The sequence below is a fragment of the Thamnophis elegans genome, unplaced genomic scaffold (genome assembly GCF_009769535.1).
Source record: "Thamnophis elegans isolate rThaEle1 unplaced genomic scaffold, rThaEle1.pri scaffold_92_arrow_ctg1, whole genome shotgun sequence".
In the NCBI taxonomy this organism is placed as follows: Eukaryota; Metazoa; Chordata; class Lepidosauria; order Squamata; family Colubridae; genus Thamnophis; species Thamnophis elegans.
The window spans coordinates 74083-94592 of record NW_022473915.1 but is presented as its reverse complement, the minus strand read 5'-3'; the positions used below and the strand labels follow the sequence as shown (position 1 = coordinate 94592).

At 46.7% G+C, this 20510-nt stretch overlaps 1 protein-coding gene across 1 annotated transcript in view; it reads left to right on the top strand.

The window, feature by feature from the left end:
- The first annotated feature begins 4694 nt into the window (after positions 1 to 4694).
- The window catches only part of LOC116523681 (short transient receptor potential channel 6-like), an 89727-nt gene continuing 73911 nt past the window's right edge, over positions 4695 to 20510 (top strand). The window contains exon 1 of the mRNA XM_032238811.1: positions 4695 to 4907. Coding sequence (XP_032094702.1) covers positions 4765 to 4907 — 143 coding nt within the window. The 5' untranslated portion in view covers positions 4695 to 4764. The remainder of the gene's footprint in view (positions 4908 to 20510) is intronic.

Sequence of the window (20510 nt, the reverse complement as noted above, 5' to 3'; positions counted from 1 at the left end):
AGCAGAGGGAACCCAATATTGAATGAAAATAATTGGGCCTCCCATCACTGGATATGGTAAAATGGAGGTTAGAAAACCATCTTGGATACTATAACTTGGATTCTTGCACTGAGCAAAGGACTTGGTGGCCTAGATGGTTTATTTTATGAGTCTGGTTATTGTTATTTTTCTTGTAATTATGATAATCATTCTTCCAATCGCATGGCTATCATTTTCTGAACAATTGGTCTCACAATGTTTCACGTGAACAGGTGTGGAAAGTTTGAGAAGTTAGAGCACACACAGCTCAGTTTTGCTGTGTTGACAAATACGGTGGTAGTAGAAGTCAGCTGTGGCAATGGAACTACATCTGCATGGAGACAAGCATGCATTGGGCCACCTCGAGGTTCTGTTTTGGGCCAGACCTCTTCAATATCTTCATAAATGATCTAGAACTTGAACATTGGGCACTATCCAATAAAATGATATTCAATGGTGAAAAGAGTAAGGTTCTACATTTAGGCAACAAAAACGAAATGTACAGTTACAGTATAGGTGGTACCTTCCTCAATAGTAGCAACTGTGAGAGGGATCTTGGAGTCCTAGTGGACAACCATTTAAATATGAGCCAGCAGTGTGCAGCAGCTGCCAAAAAAGCCAACACAATTCTAGGCTGCATAAACAGTGGAATAGAATCAAGATCACGTTGGGTGTTAATACCACTTACCACTCATAAAGATGATTAGGGGACTGAAGACTAAAACATATGAAGAAGGGTTGCAGGAACTGGGCATGTCTAGTTTAATGAAAAGAATGGACATGGGGAGACATGATAGCAGTGTTCCAATATCTCAGGGGTTGCCACAAAGAAGAGGGAGTCAAACTATTCTCCAAGGCACCTGAGGGTAGAACAAAAAGCAATGGGTGGAAACTGATCAAGGAGAGAAGCAACTTAGAACTGAGGATAAATTTCCTGACAGTTAGAACAATTAATCAGTGAAACAGCTTGCCTCCAGAAGTTGTGAATGCCCCAACACTGGAAGTCTTTAAGAAGATGTTGGATAGCTGTTTGTCTGAAATGGTATAGGGTTTCCTGCCTAGGCAGGGGGTTGGATTAAAAGACCTCCAAGGTCCCTTCCAACTCTGCTATTGTAGATGAGAGGATAGCTCATCAAATATGGGGAAATTTTCTAATACTTTGGAGAATAAGATTTAGACCAGTGGTAGTCAACCTAGTCCCTACCGCCCACTTGTGGGCATTCCAGCTTTTATGGTGGGCGGTAAGGGTTTTGTCCGATACTGAAGCACTTTCCTTTTTTTAAATTTAATTGACTTCCCTACTTTATAAATCACCATTACTGTGGAACTGGTGGGCGGTTAGAAAATTTTACTACTAACAGAGATACAAAAGTGGGTGGTAGATATAAAAAGGTTGACTACCCCTGATTTAGATTATAGCAGGATGTCCAACAACTAGGGAGAAATTTACAACTTTATTCTGAATTGTGGGGAAATTACAAGCAACATCACACAAATACACAATACAGAGAGTTGTCGACTTACAACCACAATTGAACCCAAATTTTTGTTGCTAAGTGAGACATTTGTTAAGTGAGTTTCCCCCCATTTTACAATATTTCTTGCCACAGATTTTAAGTGAACCACGGCAGTTGTTAAGTTAGTAATGCAGTTGCTAAGTGAATCTGGCTTCCCCATTGACTTTGCTTGTCAGAATTTCACAAAAAGTAATCACATGACCCTGGGAGACTGCAACCGTTATAAATATGAGTCAGTTGCCAAGCACCTGAATTTTGATCACATGACCATGGGGCTGCTGCAACAGTTGTAAGTGTGAGAAACAAGTCAAAAGTTACTTTTTCCCCACTGCTGTTGTAACTTTGGTCACTAAACAAACTTTGTAAGTCAAACTTTGTAACTTTGTACAGGAACTACCTGTACATTACAGTACTTATAACCGCTAGAAATTCTGCAAATACAATCAGTAACAATAATTCAAGGGGAAAAAAACTTGTTTGATTTGAAAGTTTAAATTATTTCTTTTTCTTGCATCAATATCACAGTATATAGTGCCTTGAAATGTAGCTACACTTTATACCAGTATAGAAGTTATAGTTCGTTATTACAATACCTCAGTCAAAAGAATTGAAAATCCTTTTTTAAAAAAATGTTGCAGAAAATGACAGGCGTTAGACTTCTCAGGATACAGGAAAAGTTTATTTGGCACCCAGGTTCAGAAAGCTAGCCCATGGCTAGCATTGCAAGTTCTGAGCAACCTTAATTATCGAAGCACACATTCTTATACATTCTCAAAAGCATTGCAACATGGAAATACTTAACACATTTCTTAGTGGTTACCTTGAGGAGAAAGCCTTATAAGGAGATGAGGGTCTTACTTCTCCTTTTGTTTCAGGTATGGCTTACGTGTTATTAACAAACTTTAATTGAACTTTGGGGTTTGGACTTTTAACACAAGTTTTGACATAGGGACGTTGGCGAGAACATCCTGTGGTTAGTGAATGGGGACACTTCCTTTAAGTAACTTCTAACTGTCCCTGTTATTCTATTGCAAGTTCCAACTCTTGTCTATGTGACTTTTAATATAGAAAGGGGTTCTAAGAGGCTGTCCAGCCTGACCCAGTAGATTTCACACTTAATGTCCAAATCTCACTTTACGGCTGCTTTAAAAGAGCATAAGAAATAATGGAATATGAAAATAAGGAAGACTGCAAATGTGCAAAAATCTTTCCAAAATCATTGCTTTTGGAAGAGATCTGGATGAAGTCATTTTAATTCTTTGTGAATTGCAGACATCTGTACTGAACAAGGAGCAGAAATCATTATTTTTCTAGCTTCACCTAATGGGGTTGAATTTAATCTGAACAGTTGGCAGCTGGTCTCTTACAATAATAATTTTCTTCGATCTTATGGATATTTAGGATGTTCTGACCTTCTGCAAACTTTCCAGCAATGCTGTTGCAAGGCTTTAAAATAATCGTCAAGCCAAGTAAGTTTGCAGGTAAAAGTATTATCTGTGGGTGAAAAGCATTGCCAGAATAGACAATTGCCAGATGCATGGCACGACAAAACCGCGAAGCCCTTATCCGCGGAGACATAAGCGCGTCGCTAAAGCCGTGATGTCATCATCGCGCATCATCACCGCCGCGACAACAGCGCGGCAACAGAAGGGCGCTTTAAAATGGCGCCGCGGCAGAAAGCCGATTTCCATTAAGGTAAGGGTTAGGATTAGGTTTAGGGGTTTGTTTTAGGGTTTGTTTTAGGGTTAGGTTTAGGGTTAGGTTTAGGGTACTGAGTGCTTGGGAATGCGCGGATTTGCCCTCCGCAATTATGTCATCGCGGTAGGGTCGAGTTTTTCCTTAGCGCTTTGAACGGCGCGAATTAGTCTTCGCGCTTATGTCTCCGCGGATAAGGGCTTCGCGGATTTGTGGTGGAACCGCCAGATGCTAGTTGCACAACACAACAAACAACCCCAATTCTAAAGAGTGATGCATCCAGTCAAATGTCATTTCCAATTTGCCCATCTTCAGGAGATGGTAATAAATTTTCATTACAGAAGTTGTCCATTCTGTTCACAGTCACCAATCCCCGATTCTCCCTTTTCTTTTCAACCAAGCAACGTTCAGATTTGCTTAGCTGTTGAATGCCAATGGAGCTGATTTATCAGATGCATTGCATAACCAGGTACCCAGCCCTGAGAGAACCTGCCTCCAGAGCAAATGAACGGAGAGAGGCAGACAACAAGATACTTCGTCTGAATTCTCCAGCCTCCGTTATTCAAAGCTTTAAGATCGCTAAGCGCTGACTTAGAAAACTGGCGGTGGCAAGAGCTTTTCATTCAATGAGAAAACCGAGCCCCAAAAAACAAGCAGCGAGGGGACTTCGCCGGCGAAGTTACACAGGTTGAGGATCTTCGCCAGACAAGTAGTGGGAAGACTTCGGAATCCCTTCCTTCGCGTGATCGCCCAAGATGATGTAAAGCGATCCGAAGGGGCAGATGGAAAAAAAAACAACACGTGGGAAGAAGGGCCGGTGGTTATTTCGCCGGGGCTGGTTTATCCGGCGTTTCGCCATTGGACCTGTGGCTCTCCGCCGCCCACGCATGGCTTTCTGGCCGGCGGCGGTCGCGTAAACTTTTTAAGCCCCTCTTCCCCCGCCTTGCCTTTCCTCCCGCTCCCCACCCGTGGAGGCTTTACAAAAGCTGGTTGAGCCACTCCGGGCACGGATGGCTTTCAGAGAGAGGGGAGAGGGCTGGTTGACATAGTAACTCCGTCCTTTTTATCCCCCCCCCCCTTCTCTCTCTCTCCCTCGGTGGCTATCCGCAGGCTCGGCGAGGCGGAGAAAGCCGCCTGCTTTGGACCGGAGGGGCTGAGGTGGGGGGAGCTGGAAGCGAGACGTCCGCGAAGGTCCGCCTGGGGGGCTCGCCCTTTGCTCTCCCCCGCCACGCAGAAACGACCTTCTCCAGCCCTCTTTTAAAATGGGGACGCTGCGCCACAGGTAGCCGGAGGAAAAGGCGGCGAGCGCTTCGAGCCATTTTTTTAAAACAACAATATTGGTTTTAAACAACGCCGGGCGCGCGGGCGGGCGCGCGTGTATCTCTTTTTCTCTCCGGGCGGCGCGCGCGCTCCTGTATTTTATTTTACTGAGGGAGAAAGGGGGGGGGTTTCCCCCTTTGGGGCCCTCCTGAAGAAGAGGGGGGCTTTTTTTCCCCCCCGGGACCCCCCGCATCTCTTCTCCAGAGGAAGCGCCATGAGTCACAACCAGGTCTACGCGCCGCGGGGGAACGGCTCGCCGGTCGTCGGAGCCCCCAGGAACGACAGCCAGGACTATTTGCTGATGGATTCCGAAGCGTCTGAGGAGAACTGCCTGGCGCCTTACGCTTACTACCCCAAGTGAGTGGGTTTCCCGCTTTAAAAAAATGAAGGAATAAATAAAAAGAGAGGCTCGCGGGGCAGACCGGAGGGTGGCGGGGGGGGGGGGGCGTCGGATGTGCTGGACCAGGTTGAGGGGACGGTTCAGGTTCAGGCTGTTGTTGGGCGCCACGTGCTTAACCTGGTTACTGGATTGCCCCGTTTGCTACTGTTATATATCCAGACTAATTCTAATCTACCCTAGCTACCTTTGCCGAATACTTTCCCCACGACTCCTGAAACGGCGCGAATTCCCACTGCACACTCAACCCTGTCGACCAAGAACGAAACAAGCCTGTTGCACGGGTGCAGCAGTTCATGACCAAGCTGTCCTCACAATCACACATGCAGTGGTGGGATTCAGCCAGTTCCCACCAGGTGGTTAACTTCCTGAGCAGTTTGGCGAACTGGTTGTTGGGAGAAATCATCAGGGCAGAGAACCGATTGTGAAATTACTTGGATCCCACTACTGCGATATGCGCGTGTGGCACCCCACACTGATAAAGCGCCATGGGAAAGAAACTGGTGGAGTTTAAGCGGGGGTGGGGGGGAGAGCGTTGAGTGGGATACAATATAGCAGTGGTCTCCAACCTTGGCAACTTTAAGACTTGTGGACCTCAACTCCTAGAGTTCCTCAGCCAGCTTTGCTGGCTGAGGAACTCTGGGAGTTGAAGTCCACAGGTCTTAAAGTTGCCAAGGTTGGAGACCACTGCAATATAGCACCTGACGACTTCCTTTTTCTTCGCTCCTCAAAGTGGGTCTGACAATTGCATAGTGGGCAGAAGCCGGCCTTGAAGCTCATTTCTGAGAAGCACCTGTTGCAGTTCCACCTCTTTTATTTTATTAAAAAAAATCGGCTTTGTCAGCAGTTGGAGAGAAATTATAGAAAACTTTGAGGCGAGGAGGAGTGTTTGCTGCAAAGAAACATGGGGGATGCGAAAGGATGGGTTTATGATTGCTACCTGAACACGTGCCCAAAAATATGCGTGGGTGATAAAGGTGTTTGTGTATGTGTTTGTGAATGTATATGTGTGTGCTGTTTAAGCTTTTAAAAGGGACTTGAAGGGCCCTGGTGGGATGCAGAATGCTCATTGGACAACCCTCCAATTTTCTTCTCCCTCCATCCCATCTCTGCATTTTCCTCTCCGTTATTGTTGTCCATTAAAGTCAATGGTGCAGGAAATAGGAGCATATGGGAAAACCCGAGACATACTGAAATAACTCTTGCGATTATGTTTGGACTGATTAGTTTTACTGCCTGTCGAAGCATAAAAGGCTAAGGCGTGTTATGGATGGTCCTTCGGTGACAATCCCTCAGCAATAGGCCATGCGTAATGAGGCAGAGAAGTGGTCCTACTCGCCATAAAAATGTTTGTGATAAGGATTGGTGGTGAAGGTGGCCTTTTGTTGGGTTGTGGGGCAGAAGGGGCCCTTTGCACAGGGATGTGCAAATCTCTAGGGTTGTGGAGAGAATGGGGTCATTGTAGAATAAGAGTTTGCCAATCTCTTGTATTCATGGCACTAATATCACATAATGTCTACCTCTCCACAGCAGGGATGAAATTAGAGCTGGACTTGGCAAATAGAAAACCAGCATGAAGTCTTACAATTGCTGGTGCCATCTGATATAACATTTTTCTCCTTGTGGCCCACTGTATTTATTCTCAGATATGACAAATCATCAACTAAATGCCAATGTAAATAAGAACATTGAATCCTGGCTCCAAAAGTATGGTAGCAAAAGACCAAATGATTTTGAAAGTAAATTAAAGTATTGATCAGCCCACTTCTATTGCTGTATTGATGGCAAAGCCATCCCACAGTGCTGGAAGTTTGTTTCATGATTACGCTAACGTTAGGGCAGAGTAGTTGATGCACACCCGTTTCTGCCCTGGTTGGCATACCTGCGCTTTGGGTGAATCTGTTGTAAGATGCTTTATCTGTGATAAGCAGTATTTGTGTGTTAGTGGAACAACAAGATGTGAAGTAGAAAAGTAGATAATTCCTGTGCCTTTACTGTAGATCAAGGACATATTAGAGGTGAATGACCTGCTGGACAACACCTGTGTTTATGTGCTTGTTGACAAAACTGCAGCAGGTAGTTGAAAGTGAATGAGTGCAACATAGGGGAGAAATACAAGACAAGAGACAGTATTTGACAGGGAATGACAGCCAGGAAAGCTGCAGGTTTTGATCTACATAACATAGTACCAAATCTCTGAACTTTTCCATCTTAAAAACAGCCATGGGTGTTATATGTGCAGTAGTTTACTTCTTAATGCACATAGTTAAAGTAGAAAGGAGAAGGATTGTGTGTGTGTGTGTGTGTGTATGTGTATATATATATACACACATACATAAACATACATATATACATACATACATACATACATACACTGTGTATGTGCATTCTCACATAGTAATTGGTTATGAGGAGTGAGAATCTTAATGATCATTAATTGGTTGGAAGTATATCTCTATCTATCTATCTATCTATCTATCTATCTATCTATCTATCTATCTATCTATCTATCTACCTACCTACCTACCTACCTACCTACCTACCTACCTACCTACCTACCTACCTACCTACCTATATACCTACCTATATACCTACTGATACACAAGGACAGTTTTACCCCCATGCCATCATTCTGCTAAACAACTAATTTCCACAACACTATCAAACTATTTAGCAAGGCTGTATTACTGTTTTTCTTCTCATCTTTTCTATTACCTATCTCCTTTTCTATTTATGGCTATAATTTTGTAGCTTGTATCTTTACAATTTATATTGTTTTATTTAGTTTCCTAATATGTTTTATGTTGATTGCTTGCTTAGTATCCTATGATTATCACTAAGTGTTGTATCTTATGATTTATGATGAATGTATTTTTATGTTAACTATGATCATGATTTATCACTTATGTACACTAAGACCATATGCACCAAAGGCAAATTCTTTGTATGCCCAATAAAGAAACACTTGGCCAATAAAGAATTCTATTCCATTCCATTCCATTATACTCTGCCCCTGCCCCTATTTCATTCCATCCTTCTCCTTATTCTATTCCTATTCTTATTCTATCCCATCTATCTTATCCTATCCTATCCCATTTCCTACCCCACCCCACCCCTATTCCTATTCTATCCCATCTTTCCTATCTTATCTATCCTACCCTATCCCATTTCCCACCCCACCCACCCCTATTCCTATTCCCATTCCATTCTATTCATTTAGATGCCACTCATCACCCTGTCCAACTTGGAATATTTTGGGCAGGACCTGGAGGTGTGCTGTAGAATATGACACAGGAGTTTCTTTTTGCTAACCTTTGCTGAAAAACCATTTTGCTATGCTACTAGAAGCATGCCTCCTTTCTGACTGAGGACATCATGTGATAGAGAATTTGGATCAGCACTGTTCTGATTCAAACTGATTCAAATGTCCTTTCCCCACCTTACAATGTCTTTCATCCAATACATCATCGCAACATTTGCTGACCAGGATACCGAGATTTCTTTCTTGAAGGTGAATACTAACGGCACTATTCACTTCGTCTTCCCTTACTCTATTTAGAGGTCCTCGTTTAGCATCCACAATTAGGACCAGCAATTTAGTCATTAAGCAAAGCAGTTGCTAAGTGAAACCACAACTGTGCTTATGATCTTATTTCAGCTTCCCTTTCCTTTACAGACCTGCAAAGGTTGTAAATGCAAGGATTGGTTTTAAAGTTATTTTTTCATCACCTATGTAACTACAAAGGGTGGCTAAACGAGGCATGACGCACACGAATTCTCACTGAGCTCAGTTCTGAAAAAAAGAAATCTAATGGGGCAAAATGAACTTGAGTGAACAATGGCTAAAGTATATATTAAATGGATGCAAAGTGTGTTTAATTCTAAGGTGTCATCTGGCCAACCTTGCCTAAGCTCAGAAGGTAAACAGATTTGGTGCTGGTTGACACTGTAGAGTAGAGTAGAGTAGAGTAGAGTAGAGTAGAGTAGAGTAGAGTAGGGAATAGAACAGGGAATAGGATATGATATAGAATATGAAATAGAGTACAAAATAGACTAGAAGGGCTAGACTAGACTAGACCTTGGAGGTCTTCTAATCCAGCCCACACTCCAGCAGGAGAACCTACCATTTCAGATAAGTGTCTGTCCAGGCTCTTCTTAAAAACTTCCAGTGATGGAGTGCCCATGATTTCTGAAGGCAAGCTATTCCACTGGTTAATTGTCCTCACTGTTAGGAAGTTTCTCCTTAATTCCAGGTTGCTTGTCTCTTTGATTAGTTTTCAACCATTGTTTCTTGTCCTGCCATCTGGTACTTTGGGGAATACCGTATATTCCACCGTATATATATATTATATATATATTCCGATTGGGCGTATAAGATGACCTCCTACTTTCAGGCCCCCGCGAGCCGGACTTTCATAGTTTGAGCTCAGCGCCTTCCTCCTCCAGACTGCCAGCCAGACCTTACTAAGCCATCCCAGTGCTCATCCATCCACGTGCCCAGGCAAGGAGTGCCGAGGTTGCCGATTGAAAGGCCGGCGTCTGCGCTGGTGGCGGTGTGGCTTTTTGCTTGCCAGCGTTGCTTTTTCTTTTCTTTTGTTTTTTTGGTATGGCCTTATACCCAGCGTATAAGATGACCCCCGATTTTGTAAATTATTTTTTGGGGTTAAAAAGTCATCTTATACGCAGGAAAATACGGTAATTTGACTCCCTCTTCTTTGTAGAGAATAGAAGGACTGCAAGCTACTGCAGGTTTTGACATATTCCTTTCCATTCCTTGTGCAAGTTTAACATATTCCTAACTATCTTGCCTACTATTATAAAGATGGCAGATATTTTAATGAAATGATCTATCAGGGTTCCAAATAGCATCCTCTATAAAATAATAATAATAATAATAATAATAATAATAATAATAATAATAATAATAGCTTGAGGCAAGAAGTTCCTCAAAACACCAATTTATTAGAAGAGCCATGTTGGCACATCTGGGAAAACCCATATCTGAAAGCTTCCAGGTTTTCCCCACCCAGTTGAAAGTTCAAGACCCTGCCCCAGTACAGGTCCATCAAATGGTCCAATCAGTTACTGCCGTGTATGAAGATTCCTCCCATCCATATCCGTCCAGGTGCAGGGATAAGGCGACCGTGACTTTCTGAGAAGGAATGTTGTTATGGCTACACAACTCCCAAGCTCCATATCATCCCCCCTCCCAGTTTCCCATAGTAACTACGTTTGAATATGTGGCAGGCTTGAGATTTTTGTAGATTTTTTTGTAGATTTTATTAATATTTGTAGGCCGCCCTTTTCCCTGAGGGGACTCAGGGCGGCTCACATAAAATCGGGGAAGGGGAATACAGACATTAAGATAAGACATATAATAAAATAGTAAACAACATACATTCATCATTCGGGAGGGGAACTATCCTTGTCCCCAGGCCTGACGGGCGAGCCAGTTCTTCAAGGCTGTGCGGAAGGCCTGGACGGTGGCGAGGGTGCGAATCTCTACGGGGAGCTCGTTCCAAAGGGTCGGGGCTACTACTGAGAAGGCCCTCCTCCTTGTAGTTGCCAGCCGACACTGGCTGGCCGATGGTATACGGAGGAGGCCTAATCTATGTGATCTTATTGGTCGCAGGGATGTAATTGGCAGAAGGCGGTCTCTCAAGTATCCAGATCCACTGCCATGTAGGGCTTTATGGGTGACTAATAGCACCTTGAAGCGCATCCGGAGATCGACAGGTAGCCAGCGCAGCTCGCGGAGGATAGGTGTTATGCGGGTGAACCGAGGTGCACCCACAATCACTCGCGCGGCCGCATTCTGTACTAGCTGAAGTCACCGGATGCTCTTCAAGGGCAGCCCCATGTAGAGCACGTTGCAGTATTCCAGCCTAGAGGTCACAAGGGCCCGGGTGACTGTTGTGAGAGCCTCCCGATTCAGGTAGGGTCGCAACTGGCGCACCAGGCGAACCTGGGCGAATGCCCCCCTGGTCACAGCCATTAAATGGTGGTCAAACGATAGCTGTGAGTCCAGGAGGACTCCCAAGTTGCGAACCCTCTCTGAGGGGTGTAGAATTTGACCCCCCAGCCTGAGTGATGGAATATTGGTCGAATCTCTGGGAGGGAAACACAACAGCCACTCGGTCTTTTCTGGGTTGAGCACGAGCTTGTTAACCCTCATCCAGTCCATAACAGCTTCGAGGCCGCGGTTCATCACGTCTGCCGCTTCATTGAGTTGGCACGGGGCGGACAGATACAGTTGAGTATCGTCCGCATATTGATGGTATCTAATCCCGTGCCTGCGAATGATCTCACCCAGCGGTTTCATGTAGATGTTGAATAGTAGGGGGGATAAGACCGAGCCCTGAGGCACCCCATAAGTTAGGGGCCTAGGGGACGATCTCTGCCCCCCCACTAACACCGACTGCGACCTGTCCGAGAGGTAGGAGGAGAACCACCGCAACACGGCGCCTCCCACTCCCACCTCCCGCAGTCGTCGCAGAAGGATACCATGGTCGATGGTATCGAAAGCCGCTGAGAGGTCGAGGAGAACCAGGATGGAGGAATGTCCTCCATCTCTGGCCCTCCAGAGATCATCGGTCAATGCGACCAAAGCGGTTTCTGTGCTGTAACCGGGTCTGAAGCCTGACTGGAAGGGGTCTAGATAGTTTGCTTCCTCCAAGGACCGCTGGAGCTGGAAGGCCACCACCTTCTCAACAACCTTCCCCAGAAAGGGGAGGTTGGAGACTGGACGATAATTATTAAGGATAGCTGGATCCAAAGATGGCTTCTTCAGGAGGGGTCTCACCACCGCCGCTTTCAGTGCGGCGGGGAAGTTCCCCTCCCGAAGTGAGGCGGTGACAACCGCCTGGATCCAGCCTCGTGTCACCTCACTGCAGTTAGTAACTAACCATGAGGGACACGGGTCCAGTACACAGGTGGAGGTACTTACAGCCCTCATGGCCTTGTCCACATCCCCGGGGGTAACGTCTTGAAACTCAACCCAGAGTTGTTCAAATTGATCCTCCTGTGCCTCGGCTGGAGCTGCAGGGGTGGAGTCCAAGTCCGACCGAAACTGAGCAATTTTGTCCGCTAAGAATTGGGCATACTCTTCGGCTCTGCCCTGCAAGGGTTCCCCCGCTTCCCTTTTGTTCAGTAGGGAGCGGGTTATCCTAAACAGGGCGGCCGGGCGGGACTCAGCGGACGCAACCAAGGTGGCTATATGGGATCTTTTTGCAGCCCTAAGTGCCCTGGTGTATTCCTTGGTGCAGGTGGTTACCATTGCTCGGTTCGGTTGAGGCCCTATCCCCTGGATGGCTTTATATACTACTGTACTTAAACTCTTGTTGACGTGTTCCTTAACTGAGTGAAATAGTGCAGTACAGGGCAATAAGTTTTGACCAAGGTATCTCAATATGGGCTTCCTTACAGAATGTGTCTAAAATCTGAGACATGACTCCTGACAGAATTAAATTTGGGAAACCTGTAGCTGCTTCAGTGCTACTGGCTGCAGGTGCACTGTGGGGCTGCTCCTGTGGTTCTTATTTTCAAGGTTCTTGGTGTGTACCAAGGACCTGTGGGTAGCCAGAAGAACTGAGGCAGAGACAGGAATAAAAGGCTAACAAGTTTATTCCCTTAAAGTACAAGCTAACACTTCAGAACCGGCTTAGATAGGAACGCGCGCTGCTCGTTTGGACAGCTCCCTATTTATACAGGAGCTGTCAAACGATCAGCCAATCAGCTGTCGAGCGCTTTCCCGCTCAAACCTCTAGTCAGCGCAAGCTCAGAACACAACACTCCTCCCCCCTTAAGTTCGCGCAGGCGTAGTCCTGTAAGTAAGCTGGACGCCGCCTGATGCGGCCTGATGCCCTAGGCCCTTCTGCTTCGCTTGAAGGCTCCGGCTATTCGACCGAGGACTCTGCATCGGATGACGGCGATCGCCTGGGCCGCCGGAGAACGCAGGATGGTGCTGGCCCACCAGGTAAGTCGCCACTTCGGTTTGGGACTGAGGCTGCTGGATCTCGGCTGACCTCCTCGTTTCCTTGCTCTGCGTTGGTCGGCGTGCCCGTCGGGGTTGGCAGAACGGTTGACTGCTGCTGGCTTGTTGGTGGTTGGTGCCTGCTCCGCAACTGGTCGCAATGGCGTTTCCAGACTCTGCCGTCGAGGAGCCTGACCCTGTAGGAGCAGGGCCCAGTCTGGTCGGTTATTATTCCCGGTAGCCACAAGGGATGCCCTACATAATTCCGGGCATACACTGCCTCCCCCTGGATGAAGGAACGAGACCCTCCCCGGGAATCTAATGGGGTGGCAATGGAATAAGTGGGGTGCAAACGGTCTAAAGTTGTCCGCAACCGTCGTCCCATGAGGAGCTCGGCTGGGCTCGAGTTTGTCTCTGGCGAGGGAGTAGTATGTTGGGCTAACAAGAAGGCGTCAATCCTTTCCTGCCAGGGAAGGTGGTCTAGTTTGGATAGAGCCTCTTTGACGGAGCGGACAGCGCGCTCCGCCGAGCCATTGCTAGAGGGATGGAACGGGGAGGTGAGGGCATGTCGGATGCCTTGGGAAGCAAGGAAGGCTTCAAACTTGGCAGCTGTCAGTTGCGGTCCATTGTCGGACACCAACACATCGGGCAGGCCGTGGGTGGCAAACAAGCGATGCAGGGTCGCTATTAGCGCATCTGCAGTGGTAGTGGACATGTGGACGACCTCGAGCCATTTCGAGAAGGCGTCCACAACGACAAGGAGCATGTGGCCGTGAATAGGGCCAGCAAAATCAATGTGAATGCGGGATCATGGAGCCGAAGGTGGCTCCCACGTACGCGGCTCAGCTTTTGGTGGCAGTGCCTGGGCACCTTGGCATTTCGGGCAGTCGGCGACATGGTCGGCGATGCCTTGGTCTAGCTTAGGCCACCATACATAACTTCTACCTAAGGCTTTCATCCGGACAATTCCCGGGTGAGCGTGATGTAGCTGCCGCAAGACAGTAGTCCTCAGTGAGGCAGGTACGACAACCCTATGGCCCCATAGCAAACAGCCGCGCTGAACGGAGAGCTCCGCTAGGCGAGATTTAAAGGGAAGGTAAACGGTGTCTACGGGGTCTTTTGGCCACCCTCGCTTAACCCAGTCTAGCACCCGGGAAATTACCTGATCCCTTGCGGACTCCCGGGCGATGTCGGCGGCAGAGAGAGGAAGGTTGAGGTCGTCAATTAGGAAGACAGGCGCGGCAGCAGCAGGGTCGTCCACGGCCTCTGGCAGGGGGCAACGGCTGAGAGCATCGGCGTGGGCGATCTGCTTCCCTGGTCTGTGTTGCAGCTGATAATCGTAGGAGGCCAGGAACACAAACCAGCGGGTCATGCGTGGGGAAAGAACCTGTGGGGCAGGGCGATCTCCAGCCAGCAGCCCGAGCAGGGGCTTGTGATCGGTGACAATTTGGAATGGGCGGCCGTACAAGTAATGGTGGAACCGGCGCACCCCAGCCACAATGGCAAGAGCCTCTTTATCAATTTGGGCATAGTTACGTTCAGCGGCAGAGAGCGTGCGGGAAAAATAGGCAACTGGCACCTCTGCTCCGCTGGGTAACTGATGGGACAGGACGGCGCCCACCCCATAGGGTGAAGCGTCACAAGCGAGCACAAGGGGCAAGTGCTCGCTGTACTGCACTAGCACATCGTTGGAAACAAGCAGGTGCTTGACTGCTAAGAACGCGGAGGCTTCCCGGCGGCCCCACACCCAAGGGGCACCCGAGTCAAGGAGGCGATGCAGTGGCTCAGCGACTGTCGCCTTGTGGGGAAGGAAGACAGCGTAAAAATTAAGTAGGCCTAAAAAGGCCTGTAATTCAGCTCTGTTTTTTGGAGCAGGGGCCTCAACGATGGCTTTGGTTTTGGCAGCCGTGGGGTGGATGCCCTTGCCATCGATGAGGAACCCTAAGAATTCTATCTGGGATACCGCAACCTGGCATTTGTCTCTCTTAACCTTCAGACCCACTTTCTGGAATCTCTGGAGAACCATGCGCAAACGTGCCATGAGTTCCTCCATGGAGGTGGCTGACACAAGGACGTCGTCGAAATAGGGGACGACGCCTTGCAGTCCTTGGAGCAGCCTTTCCATTAAGCTCTGGAACAGTCCCGGGGCAATGCTGACCCCAAACTGCAGTCTCCGGCAACGGAATGCACCCCGGTGCGTGACAATTGTCTGTGCTTCAGCTGCTTCATCGTCCACGACCAGCTGTTGATAGGCTTGGGCGAGGTCGAGCTTCGCGAACACAGTCCCCTCGCCCAAAGTGTGCAGCAGATGTTGAACCACTGGTACTGGGTATGCGTGGGCAGGCAAAGCGCGGTTGATTGAGCAGCGGTAGTCAGCACAAATCCTCACACTGCCATCTGGTTTGATGGGTAGCACAATGGGTGTTTCCCATCTAGCATGGTCCACTGGCTCCAAAATGCCTTGAGCCACTAATTTGTCCAACTCAGCGTCTACTTTTGGTTTGAGGGCGATGGGCACCCGGCGAGGCTTCATCCGCACTGGCTGTACGGACGGGTCGAGGTTAAAGGAGACCGGCGTGCCAGTGTATTTGCCCAATTTGCCATCAAAAACGTCAGGGAACTCGTTGACCAGGCAGTCGAGTGCGTTGGAGCTGAGGTGGTGAATTCCGCTGATCTGCAGACCCAGGGACTGGAACCAGTCGAGGCCGAGAAGGCTGGGTAACCGTCCGTCGACTACGATGAGGGGTAGACGGCCATCAAACCCCTTGAATTGCACTCTGACCTTGCGGGTGCCAATTATTGGGATCAGGTTGCCCTGATAGTCTCTCAGCGTGAGATGGCAATCGTTTAGCTGGCGTTTAGAAAGCTTTGGCACGATGCGTTTGATGGTGCTCCACGACACGATAGATGTGGCAGAGCCGGTGTCGAGCTCCATCTCGCAGGGCTTCCCTTCCACCATGACCTTCAATTGAATTTTCCTCTGAAGTTGGTTGCACGAGAGGCCATGGTGCGCGTTGCGGAGAATGGAATGGCAGTCCACTCTCGCTTTCTTGGGGCCCTCTGTTCTGGGACGATGTGGCCGCGACCGCTCGGTCTGTGACTCGGAAAAGGACATGGGCTGTGCTGCTCGGCATACTCGGGCGATGTGACCCTTTCTGCCACAGCGCTGGCAGAGAGCTTGCCTGAATCTGCACTCAGCTCTTTCGTGGTTACCTCCGCAACCACTACATGCAGATTTAGGTCTGCTCTTCTGCCGCTGCCAGCTCTTTCTGCTCGCCTCGTCAAGGCGGTTGATGTCCTCATTATACGTTTCAGCATCGGAATCTTCGCCTTCCGAGTCTGACTGACTGGTCACTGTGTTAAAGGCATTGGCAGGCTGCGCGACGTTGGCAGCCCGGGTCTTCGCAATGGTGGCTAGCGAGGCAGCAGCTATTTCGGAGGCCCGCACTTCGTTGAAGGCTTTCTGGAACGACAAGTCTGACTTCGTTAGAAGCCTCTTCTGTAGTTTGAGGTCGCGGAGACCACACACTAAACGGTCGAGAAGAGCTTCATCCAAGTCCCGGAACTCGCAGTGCAGGGCGGCGGATCGTAAGGCAGCAACGTAGGCACTCACGGACTCCCCCTCAGCTTGGCTTCGCTGATAGAAGGCGTGCCGGCTGGCTATCTTAGACGGGGACGGAGCATAATGGCTCTTCAGTTTGGCCATTAGCTCAGGCCACGGAACGGCCTTTATAGGGTCAGGAGCTGTCAGAGCTCTGGCTGTGTGGAAAACGTCTGAGCCACACACGGACAAGAAAAACGCGCATTTCCTCTCATCTGTCAGCTCGGTAAGGTCGTGTGCGACCAGGAAGCATTCAAATCGAGCCGTGTACGACTCCCATGTCTCAGCTCCATAGTTGAATGGCGCGAAGTTTAACGTGGCCATTCCTGTCAGAACCAACGACGTCTCGTCGCGGTATGATTAAGCGCGGTTCTAGTGACTCAGCGAGTGACTTCAGCTATCAGTGACTTCAGCTTCTCGTACCTCAGTTTGGCAATCCCATCCTCGTCGCCAGTGGTGTGTACCAAGGACCTGTGGGTAGCCAGAAGAACTGAGGCAGAGACAGGAATAAAAGGCTAACAAGTTTATTCCCTTAAAGTACAAGCTAACACTTCAGAACCGGCTTAGATAGGAACGCGCGCTGCTCGTTTGGACAGCTCCCTATTTATACAGGAGCTGTCAAACGATCAGCCAATCAGCTGTCGAGCGCTTTCCCGCTCAAACCTCTAGTCAGCGCAAGCTCAGAACACAACAGTTCTGTGGCAATTTCCCAGCCAGTCTCGCAGTCCCTCATTCCCCATTCAGCAGCACCATTTACCTACCTGCTGGAAAGGAAAGAGAAGGGAGATTTATGATGCCCCCTGCCAGATTCCCACAAGGAAATGTAATGCTCTTGCTCCCACTGTTTTTTTTGCCTGCCCTTGGTCATTCTGTTTTTTTTTTATTTAAGGAAATATATCTGAAACTATGATCCAATGCGACATGGGTTGTCTAGAACAGAGATGTCAAACTCAAGGTCCGCGGGCTGGATCTGGCCTGTGGGGTACTTAGATCAGACCCTCGGGACACCCCTGAAAACAGTGAAGGACCGCCTCGCAGTGCCTCTACCAATGAAAATGGAGCATGGCCCTCCCAGGCTCTGTTTTTGGCCGTGATTGTCTTCTGCAGCTTTCTGCCAGTGAAAATGGAGTTCGGGGAGGTCATGCACGGCCTGCAGAGGGCTGCAGGTGCCCAATGCAGCCCAAAATGGAACCTCAATGAGTGATGTTGAGCTGGCCATGCCCCCCATTCCCCCCCTCCCCGAGGTCAAACACAACCCTAATGCAGCCCTTAATGAAATTGAGTTTGACACCCCTGGTCTGGAACATCTTTAAAATTGTTGAAAAACTCAGGTTCAGTCATAAATATTATAACCTATAAATCTATTTATAATAATAGTTCACAACGAAGAACACCCAATCAAAAGAAAAAAAAAGATTAACATAAACATTCAACAAAAATGTGGACTGGGAAAATAGGAGGGAAATCTGGAAAATATATTTCTGGGAAAGGATAATAAATGTGCATGGGAGGTAGCACCCTGTTGCTTGTCTCCTTCTAATTATGGTCTGTGGGATGAGAAAGATGTCATTTGTAGCGTTAGTGAATCCATATTTTGTTATATTAATCACATATCTAGTTTACCGCATCTATTCAGTGTAAAAATAGTTACATGCATATTTGAAAATTAAAAAACAACAACTAATAAAGCTAAATTGTTGTGAATTAACCCTGCTTTCTTCCATGCTTCAATCAGAAATATAGGAAAGGAAAACATCCATACAGAAACAGGTTAAATTCTGTTTGCTATTGCAAGGTAAGGAAACACTGTTTTTAAAAATAGAATCTGGGAATTTTAGGATTAAAAGGTCAGTAAAGCTCAGGGGCGGGTGAGCCCGCTTGATTGTCAGAGTGAACCAGTTCGCTCCCAGCGGATCAGTTCATCCGATCTTGTCCAAACCGGTAGAATCCCACCTTTGGATGTTACCTACCACAGTTTTTGGAGTATGAGATGCATGGAAATGTTGGTACGTCTTATACACCGAATAGAGCCATTTTTGGGCTTCAGAAGCCCCACCCCCTCCCATTTTTGCCAAAAAAAGGGTGTTTTTTGCAATAACAGAGGCATTTTTGCCTTCCCCCAGCCCCCAGAAACACACTGCATGCTTCAGCATGGCTGGAAGAAGGCAAAAACGCCTCACTTTTTGTGAAAAATGGCCCTTTCCCCCCATTTTTTGCAAAACGGGGGCATTTTTGCCTTCCCCCAGCCCTGCTGAAGCCTGCAGAATACTCCTTGGGATGGCGAGGACAAACACTTTTTTTTTTTCCACTTACCTCTTTGAAATCTTGGTGTGTCTTATACACCGGTGCATCTTATAGTCCGAAAAATACAGTATGTTTTACTTTACCATGGTAAGACAATTAAAACCATCTGTATTTTATTTTTGTTAAATCTTTACACTTGAGTTGGAGATTGTGCGAAGAACAGCCAAGATGAGAGCATTACAATTGCATTGTGTACATTTATCCTTACTCTTTTGAAGAGGCAAATAAAAAAAAAGTTTTTGCACTCTGCAGACCTCCCCAAAATGGCTCATTTTTTTTGTGAAAATTGGCCCATTTTCTTTTTAAAAAGGGCATGCATAGCCTGTAGGGGGCTTGTAGAGTTCTCCTGGGGCCTGGGGGAGGCAAAAACAAGCAAAAAATGACCCATCTTTAGCTCATTTCTGCCCTCCCCAGCCCCCAGGAGCGCTCTGGAAGCCTCCTAAAGGCTATGCTCGGCCATTTTGATGAAGGGGCGGGGTTTCAAGAGGCCAAAAATGCTGTATTTAGTGTATAAGACGCACCCAGATTTTCACCCTCTTTTTTGAGGGAAAAAGGTCTGTCTTATACTCAGAAAAATACGGTAGTTTTGGCATTTTCACTTAATAAACTTTTACTCTGTGTCTAGCTTCCACTGTCTGCAGTAAAAGGTGTGAAATGTTGACACTTAGTTTGGGATGTAGGTCACCATCATCTCAGTACTTTTCATGTAAAAACAAAATCTTGACACAATATCTCACTTTCGTCTCTGTTTCACTGCTGAACCAGGTCTCTTCTGGGTTCTGAAGCATACCTCAATAAATATATTTTCTTCTAGTGGAACAGTACACTTAGATTTAATCTTTTACTAGTTCTGTTTGGGACTATTTTAAATTGGAGTCCTAGCTTGAATAATTTTTAAAGTAGGTAACCCAGAAAAATAATTATTCAAAAAAATAATAACAATAGAATTTTAGGAATAAAAATTGATTTAGATTTTAGGATTTAGAGAAATTTCATGAAAGGGTATACAACTTTTTTAAAAAGCTCTTATTGTGCTTAAGAAGTAGTTTACAAAGTTGGTAGAAGTATTCAGGAAATGTGACATCAATTCAAAAACTAATATTTAAATGTATTAAATTGATCAAATACATTAATACAATAGTCTATCATATAGTTATTAATTCTTCCCTCCAATCACATAAAAAACTAAATTTGGTAGCAATTTGGAAGTTTACACGTGGATTTAAGATCTGATGGTACACACTTTTGAATTCTTTGGACTTTCAATAAAACCAGAATAAACATTGTGGCTTCCAATTCATTTTAATTTAATCACAACATCTTGCATACAATACTCTTCCCTTGAGATCAATAAATAATTATATTAGAAAGCATGATGAGAATCTAGAATATTCAGAGATGGCTGTAGGAGATATGTTTTCTATCTCACTAATAGTCTAACTTTGTATTTGAACTTTTTAACGTGGATCATTTTGTTATGCATCTCCTCTGATTTATACAAGTTGAACTTGCCAGAATATATTAATATAACCTAGCACAGTTTTAGAGTGCTGGTATGAGAAGGCAGCAGATTAAGATGAAGTTTAAGGTTATAAGAATAGATACTCAGAATAACAGCATTGGAAAAGGTCATTGAATCCAATCCCATTTAGTAGAGGATTTCATATTAAATCATCAAAGCCTCCA